The 8,513-nt window shown below is 45.1% G+C and overlaps 1 protein-coding gene across 3 annotated transcripts in view; it reads left to right on the top strand.

The window, feature by feature from the left end:
• The window catches only part of ARIH2 (ariadne RBR E3 ubiquitin protein ligase 2), a 54,871-nt gene that overhangs the window by 24,864 nt on the left and 21,494 nt on the right, over window positions 1-8,513 (top strand). Inside the window, exon 1 of one of the 3 annotated variants that reach the window (XM_027769317.1) lies at window positions 7-48. The exons of the other annotated variants lie outside the window; for them this stretch is intronic. Within the exon in view, the coding sequence (XP_027625118.1) occupies window positions 10-48 (39 nt within the window). The 5' untranslated portion in view covers window positions 7-9. Of the gene's footprint in view, window positions 1-6; window positions 49-8,513 lie in introns of those variants that run through there. 3 annotated transcript variants of the gene reach the window in all.

Genomic DNA, 8,513 nt, shown 5'->3' with positions numbered 1-8,513 from the left:
AGCCCGTGTATGCTCACTGCCATCGGCTGCATCCTCCCTATGGCACTGGTAAGTGTGGGAAGGGCTGGTGACAGTTTTGGTGGGCTGTTGGATTTTTTTTTTCCGGGGCAAGACATGTATTGCAAGCTGTGTTAACTTGACCCTGAGTTCTGGACAGCTTGAGCCAACTTTAGGAGTCTAAAAACATGGAAGAGCAGCTGATGGTGCACGTGGATTTCCTCGGGGAAGTGTTGTCAGGCGTAGCGCTGTGCAGTATGTGCCCTGGTCCTTACAGAACACTGGTACGTCCCAGGCACCGTTGAATAATAAACACACACGATCCAGGTGCCCTGGAGGTCCAGGTTGGCTGTGTGTCAGAAAGGGTCCCAAGTGTCCTGTGTGCTTACCTTCTTCAGTAGCAGCGTTGAGCTCCCTCGGGTGTGTGAAGTTCTCTGTGGTCAGGGGACTCAGGTGTTTCTTCCAAGGATTAATTTTATACTCTGACATATACTTGAATTATTTTGGGGGGAGGTGTTTGGTAGAAACCAAAGAAAGGTGTGGCTGTCATTTACTAACAAACGTAGGTTAGACTTGGACTTGTGATTTGAAAAGTGATTGACCATAATCTACTTAACACTTAAAGGGACCTAGTGGAGAAAATACTCAGTACAGCTGAGCCAGAGGGGGCCAGCGAGTCACAGAACTGGTCGTGTGTAAGCCCACAGTCTAATTGCTGTTGGATTTGCCTCATCTAAGATCCCGAAACTGTGTGGTCTCTTGTGCCGAGGGGGTCAGAGGCCACAGGAATTCAGAAGTTTTTTGAGTTTTGTTTTTGTTTTCTCTTTCAAGTTTATTTCTTCCATTTGCAAGAGAGAGAGAGAGACAGCACTCCCAAAAGGATCCTTACACCGTGATCTACCCCTAGCTTCCGCCAGCCCCAGATCATGGGCAAGCAGTGTCCTTGGGCAGATCTCTGGGCCTGAACAGATACCTTCTTGGGGTGTGTCTGCCTCACAGAGCGTCGCGTTTCCCTGCCGTGTCACTGTCTGGCTCATTCTGAAGTTTTACTGTGTTAAGGTAGTCTCCATTCTAAGCTGACAGTTGAGCTTCATTTCTCTGCTCTCTAAAACCCTTAAATCGTAGAAGAAAGCCTCTCCAGAACATTGTAGGACATCCTGAGGCTGCGGGTTTGTGTGTTCTTAGCCCTGTCAGCCTCCTTGCCGGTGCCAGCAGCTAAAATTGTCCACGTAGAGTTCAGAACTTCTGTGTAAAAATCTTACCATCCTTGCCCCATGTCCTGGCCTGCCCAATGGCCCCACCGCCTACCCCCAGTCCTGCTTGTGAACAGGGGTAGAACTGTGTAGCGCATTTTCCATTTTCTTCATAAAAAGCAGAAAGGAGAACCGTGGCTCCTTGGCAGCTGTCTGCTCCTTTAGGTATCCATGGACAGTGTGAGCAAGCAGTGATTACTGAACGTGTATTGAGCACCTGTGTCGGGAGATACCTTTCAAAATTCTGTTGTAGACACAGACTAGAGAGCAGGTCAGGAGATGTGTTCCAGTGACCTGGGAAATACTGATGACCAGAAGCAAAGTCCTTCTTGACATGCATGTAGCTAAGTGCTTTTTTGTTTTGTTTTAGGTTTTTATTTTTATTTTAAAAAATTATATTGAACTTCATTTTATTTATTTATATATTTATTTATTTTAATTTGTGGGTTTTTTTGTTTTGGAGAGGTTTTTGCTACAGGGCGCGTGCGCTCGCCAGAAAGACAGAGGGAGACAGAGAGAGACAGAAAACGAGAAATCACCCACCAGGGAGAATGGCCATGTCACAATCCCTTCTCCATTCTCCTGTAGGGATCTTGGGCATGCATGCATACGCACCCGGCATGAGTTTAAGTCACTGGGTACGGGACTTGAACTGTGGTCAACTACACAAAGGTCCGATGACATAGCCTTTATGCTAACTGCTGGTCCCAAGTTTCGTTTTTCTAAGAGAAATTTTTGGTATAGGGCACATGCACTTGCCAGAGAAACAGAGAGACAGAAAGTGAGAAATCACCCCCCAGAGGGGATGGCCACACCATAATCCCTTCTCCATTTTCCTCTCGGGATCTTGGGCACATATGCACATGCACCTGGCATGAATTTCAAGCCGCTTGGTCCAGGACTTGAACTGCAGTCAGCCATGTGGGTGTCCAGTGAATGCAACCATTATGCCATCTGGTTGTGCTAAGTGCTTCTTGAAATAAAGATCTGGAAACCCTCTCAGGGTGTTGAGATTGTAAATGCAGTGGCAAAACAAAGAAAGCTATATTGAATTGAAGCTTCTGGAGGGTGCCAAGCAGTGTGTCGGGTAAATGACAAGAAGAAGGACCCCACAGCCCTTTCAGGCTGGACCTGAGGCGCAGGGTTTGAGGGAATTAGGAGAGGAAGGCATTGAGGATGGGCTGCACTTGGGCTTTGCTCTCACCCACCTTTGACTCTGGACCATCCAGAGGTTTGAGGTCGCCTGTCAGTCTTCGATGACTCTCCTGCTACTTTGTGCCTGTTCCCATCCTTGCTCTCTTTCTCGGCTGCTGGTAACATGAGAGTGGAGTTCTGGCTTGTCTGGGGCTTGTGTTCGTACCGACGTAGGCAGGCCGGGCTGTGATTGCTCAAAGGCAGGCCAGGGAGTGGAGAACAGAGCAGGAGCCAGAGAGAGTGCTGTGGAGTGTTAGTAGGGTCGCCCTTTGTATATTGTGACATTTGTTTATATAGCCAATTTTCCCCAAACTTTCATGACTCAAAATGTAAAACATACACTGAGGGCTGAAGCTGTACAGTGGGTGTTCCTGTGCCTGCTATCCAGGTTGCATTGTTCATCGTTTGCTACATTCGCTCATCTCTTATCCATCAGTCAACATCTTTAAACAGCTTTATTAATATACGATACAATTAAGTTAATACGTTTCGAAGTATGCATTGTATGGGTTTTGGTACATTTTTACTGCTCTGTATCCATCACCACAATCCCAGTTCTAGGACACGTCGTCGGTCACCCAAAGCTCCCCTGTGCCGGTTTGCAGTCAGTCCCCACTCCCAGCCCCAAGCAACTACTGATCTTTTTTTTTTTTTTTTTTTTTTTCTTTTTAAGAGAGATTTTTTTGCTGTGGGGTGCCTTCACTCCAGAGAGACAGAAGGCGAGAAATCACCCCCTGCAGGGGGGATGGCCATACCACAATCCTTTCTCCTCTTGTGATTTGGGCACGCACACACAAGCACCTGGCATGAGTTTCAGGTCACCAGGTCTAGTTGAACCACGGTCAACTATGTGGAAGTCCAGTGACATAACCATTATGCCATCTGGTGGTCCCCTGATCTTTCTATCGCTATGGTTTTGCCTTTCCCAGAAATTCCACATAAATGGAATCATACAGTATATAGCTGTTGTTGGGAAAGTCACGACACATTTTTACATAGTAAAACATAGAAAAAATAGGTCATGACTTTTCCGACAACCCAATATTGATATTCCTACCAGCATTGTATGAGATTCCAGTTTCTCCGTATCTTTGCTAATGTGGTATTATTAGTCTTTTGGATTAAAGTCATTCCAGTTGGAGTGAACTGGTATCTTGCGGGATTTCTTTGTTCATTTTTGACGGAGAATGTGTATGCTCACCAGAGAGACAGAAGAAGGAGAGGGAAAAGGGCACCTGCCAGTGGGGCGTGGCCATGCTGTAATCCCTTCTTCATTTCTTGGTCCTGTTTGGGTTTGGGGCACACATGTACTCTTGGCATGTTTCCAAGCCACTAGGGTCTGGATTCAAACTGATGAACGGCGATGTGGGGTGAGGTCCAGCTCCTGTAGACACCAGCCCAAGGGCCAGCCCACTCTTGTGCTTTTCATCTGCCTTTGCCCAATGACTCATACTGTTCCTAGTCACTGATGTACTTAATGATTTTGGTTTTTGTTTGATATTCATACATTTCAGGTGATGAACTGTCTTCAGATCTTTTGCTCATTTTAGAAAATTAGGTTGTGTGTCTTATACTTGAGTTGTTAGAGTTCTTCTTGAATTCTAAATTGAGTCCTTTATCAGATAGATGATTTACAAATATTTTCACCCAGTCTGTGACCTCTCTCTTCCATTTCTTTTTTTTTTTTTTTAGAGGTTTTCACTATAGGGCGCGTGCGCTCGCCAGACAGACAGAGACATAGAGACAGAAAGCGAGAAATCACCCCCCAGGGGGGATGGTCACGCCGCAATCCCTTCTCCTCCATTCTCCTCTCGGGATCTTGGGCACGCACGCACATGCGCCCGGCGTGAGTTCTAAGCCACCAGGTCCGGGACGCGAACTGCGGTCGACTACGTGGGAATCCAGCAACATAGCCATTACACTAACTGCTGGTTCCCTCTTCCATTTCTTTAATGAGGTGTTTTGATGAATAAAAGTTTAATTTTGATGAAGTCTAGTTTATCTTTTAAGGATTGTGCTTTTAGTGTTATATCTAAGAAATCCTTGTCTGGGGCTGTCAGGTGGCACAGTGGTTAAAGGTGTTGAACTCTTTCATGGCTGACTGCAGTTCGAGTCCTGGACCTGGTGGTTTGCTCTCTCTTTCTGTCTCTCTCCAGTAAAAATTGAAAAATAAGAATGATGAATAGGGGCCAGCAGGTGGCGTGGTGTTTAAAGGATCTGGACTCCCACGTGGCTGACCATGTTCTGAGTCCTTGCCCTGGCAGTTTGCTCTCTTGCTGTCCCTTTCTCTCTCTCTGTCTCTTTCTGGTCAAATTATAAAATAACAATAACAAATGGAATTAAATAATTCTTTCTTTATTTTTTTTAAAAAGGAAAGACAAATAGTGATAATAAATAATCCTTCAGGGACCAGCAGTTAGTGTAATGGCTATGTTGCTGGACTCTCTCGTAGTTGACTGCGGTTTGAGTCCCGGACCCGTTGGCTTAAACTCACACCGGGTGCGTGTGCGTGCCCAAGATCCCGAGAGGAGAATGGAGGAGAAGGGATTGTGGCGCGGCCATCCCCTCTGGGGGGTGATTTCTCGCTTTCTGTCTCTCTGTCTCTCTCTGTCTTTCTGGCCAGCGCACGTACCCTATAGCAAAAACCTCTCAAAAAAAAAGAAAAAAAAGTCCTTCAAAAAAAAAAGAAAGAAATCCTTGCCTAAACTGAGGCCACACAAATTTTCCTCTGTAAGTTTTATACTTTTAGGTTTTACATTTAGTTATGTGAACTAGTTTGAGTTCATTTTGTGTGCTATGAAGTAAAGGTCTGTATGATATGTTGTGTCTGCCTTATATAGACAGTTACTCAGTTACTCAGGACCATTTGTTGACAGACTTCTTTTTTTCATTGAATTGCATTGGGACCTTTGTGGAAAATTGACCACCAATGGATGCGTTGACCTTTGGACTCTGATTTATTCTGTTGATCTGTGTCTGTCCTTAAATCAGTATCCCCACTGCTCTTTTTTTTTTTTTTTTTGGTAAAACACATCATGAGTTTTTTTTTAAAAAAAGAATTATTGTGTTTAACTTTATTTGACCAGAGAGGGACAGAATGTGTGTGTGTGTGAGAGAGAGAGAAAGAGAAAGAAAAAGAGAAAGAGAGAAAGCAAGTGGCCAGGACCAGGACTCAAACCATGGTCAGCCATGTGGGAGTCCAGTGCCCTTAACCACTTGCCACCTGTTGGCCACCACCCCCCCACTGTCTTCATGACTGTAACTTAAGTCTTATAGTCAGATGGTGTAAGTCTTTCAAATTTGCTCTTCTCTTACAAGATTGTTTTGAATATTCTGGCTCATACACAGTTCCACAAATTAGCTATTCGTACCAAGAAGCCTGCTATAATTTTGATTGAGATTTTGGTTTTGATTGCTGTCAGTCTAAAGCTGTACTTCCCAGTATTGAAGCTATGGCCACTAGTGGCTGCCAGTATTTGAAATGTGGCCAGCTTGATTTGAGAGATGCTGTTAGTCTAAAATACACACTGGACATGGGATGAAAATAGTTCATTAATAACTTTTTGTGAGCTACATATTAAAATAATAATACTTTGGGTATATTGGGTTTAAAATGTATCATTAAATTTTGCCCGATTAACTTTTTATTTAGAAACATTTTTGATTTCTGTATATTGACTTTGTATTTTGTTTCCTTACTCAGTTCATTTATTAGTTCTAGTATGGTTTTGTAAGTTCCTTTGGGTTTTCTACAAAAAGTCATTTTTTAAAAAGGATTATTTTATTAATTTTATTTGTTATTATTTTTAAAAAGTTTGACCAGAGAGAGACAGAGTGAGAGGGGGGAAGTGAGAAAGCAAGCCACCAGGTCCGGGACTTGAGCGGTGGTCGGCCATGTTGACCATGCAGCCAGGACACCTTGGCAACCTTGAGACGCAGACGCAGACGCAGGGCCTTTGCCGTGTGGGTCCCGTTGTGTCACCACTGCACTGCCACCTGCCCTCTAATTTTGCTGCAGGGCTTTCTCTCCACAGTTGAAGGCTTACTAAAGAGTAACGAGGGGCTAGATGGTAGCAGAGTAGTAAAACGTTGCCCTGCAAGGCAAGTCCAACATGGGAAGGCTCCGGGTTCAGCTCTCAAGACCTCCTGAGTATTCCAGTCCCAAGCTCGCCCTCGTTCCAGCACTGGCTGAAGACTGGAGGTGAATCACAGCATGAAAACCCTGTTGGAGGTTCTCTTTTTCTCTCATTCTCTTTCTCTCTCTCATGGATGTAGGTAAACTTAAAAATACATGTATTTTTTAAACAGGTAATGGGACCAGCAGTTGGCATAATGGCTATGTCGCTGGACTCCCGTGTGGTCGACCGCAATTCGAGTCCCGGACCTGATGGCTTAAACTCACGCCAGGCGCGTGTGCGTGCATGCCCAAGATCCCAAGAGGAGAATGGAGGAGAAGGGATTGCAGTGTGGCCATCCCCCCTGGGGGGAGATTTCTCACTTTCTATCTCTCTGTGTCTCTCTCTGTCTTTCTGGCTAGTACACATACCCTATAGAAAAAAAAATCTCCAAAGAAAAAGAAAAAACAGGTAACCAAGGGTGAAGGAGTGTTGACTAATAGATTTGTAATGGATTGCTGAGGTCTTTGAGCATGAAATGGTATGAGTACTAGTTCTTCCTGAGATAGATAGTCATTGGCACTTTGAGACACATTTTCACCCTTAATGTGATTAATATCCACCAGGAAGCCAAGGTGCTCCAACTGGCCACTGCTTCCTCTGGAAAACTGTTGGCGGCCCGGGGAGGTGCAGTCACTTTTCTAGTGGTGTCGTTCCTCTAGAGTACCGTTCTCTCATTGTCTTCCTCCATCCCTGTGCTGGTTTTGTTGTTGTTGTTGTTTTTTGGGGGGTGGAGTTTGCTATAAGGCATGTGCACTTAGAAAGAGAGTGAGTGAGCAAGAACAACTGAGAAATCACCCCCCCGGGGGGATGGCCATGCTGCAATCCCTTCTCCATCCTCCTGTTGGGATTTTGGGCATGTATGCACACACACCCAGTATGAGTTTCAAGCCATCAGGTCCAGGCTGGAACCACGGTCAACTACGTGAGAGTCCAGCAACGTCAGCATCATGCTGTCTGCTGCTACCCACTGTGCTGCTTTTGCTCAGGCCTTTTGGGTCCTGATTTTGCTATAAATCTTCTCTGGTGTTCTTTCCCAGCAAGGTACATTTACAGCATATTTCACTTGAATTAATGGTCTCAGAATTTCACCGGATTTATAATGGATTATTGAGAGAAAGAGTCCCTGATGTTCTTTTTTTTTTTTTTTGGAGAGGTTTTCGCTATAGGGCGCGTGCACTCGCCAGACAGACAGGGAGAGACATAGAGACAGAAAGTGAGAAATCACCCCCAGGGGGGATGGTCATGCCGCAATCCCTTCTCCTCCATTCTCCTCTTGGGATCTTGGGCACGCACGCACGCACGCCCGGCGTGAGTTTTAAGCCACCAGGTCCGGGACGCGAACCGTAATCGACTACGTGGGAGTCCAGCGACATAGCCATTATGCTAACTGCTGGTTCCCAAGTCCCTGATGTTCTAAGTACATTTTCATTACCCCAAAAAAGAAGCCCTATACAGTGTAGCCATCACCTGCCAACACCCTCACTCCCCTCTTCCCTAGGCAACCTCTTATCTACTCTCTGTCTCTGTAGATTTTGCCTGTCCTGAACACTTCATATAAACGGAATCATACAGCATGTGGTCTTTTGCTCCTGGGACTTTTTATGATGTAGCATACTTGAGTACAATAGGCTCTATCCATGGGTTCTGGATTCAAACAAACATGGATGCAATTGGCCCCACCAGTTGTTATGAAATGAATGAAGAGGTGGCTCCCTAAGAGAGATGTGCTGAGGAGGTTTATCCGTATTTCTTTCTTTTTTTAAGAGTGATTTTTTTGCTGTAGGGTGTATGCGCTCTCCAGGGAGGTTCTTTTTTTTTTGGAAGAGGTTTTTGCTGTAGGGCATGTGCGCTTGCCAGACAGACAGAGACAGAGATAGAAAGTGAGAAATCA

The sequence above is a fragment of the Tupaia chinensis genome, unplaced genomic scaffold (genome assembly GCF_000334495.1).
Source record: "Tupaia chinensis unplaced genomic scaffold, TupChi_1.0 Scaffold149184_1, whole genome shotgun sequence".
NCBI classification, from domain to species: Eukaryota; Metazoa; Chordata; class Mammalia; order Scandentia; family Tupaiidae; genus Tupaia; species Tupaia belangeri.
This window is presented reverse-complemented; position numbering and strand designations above follow the sequence as displayed.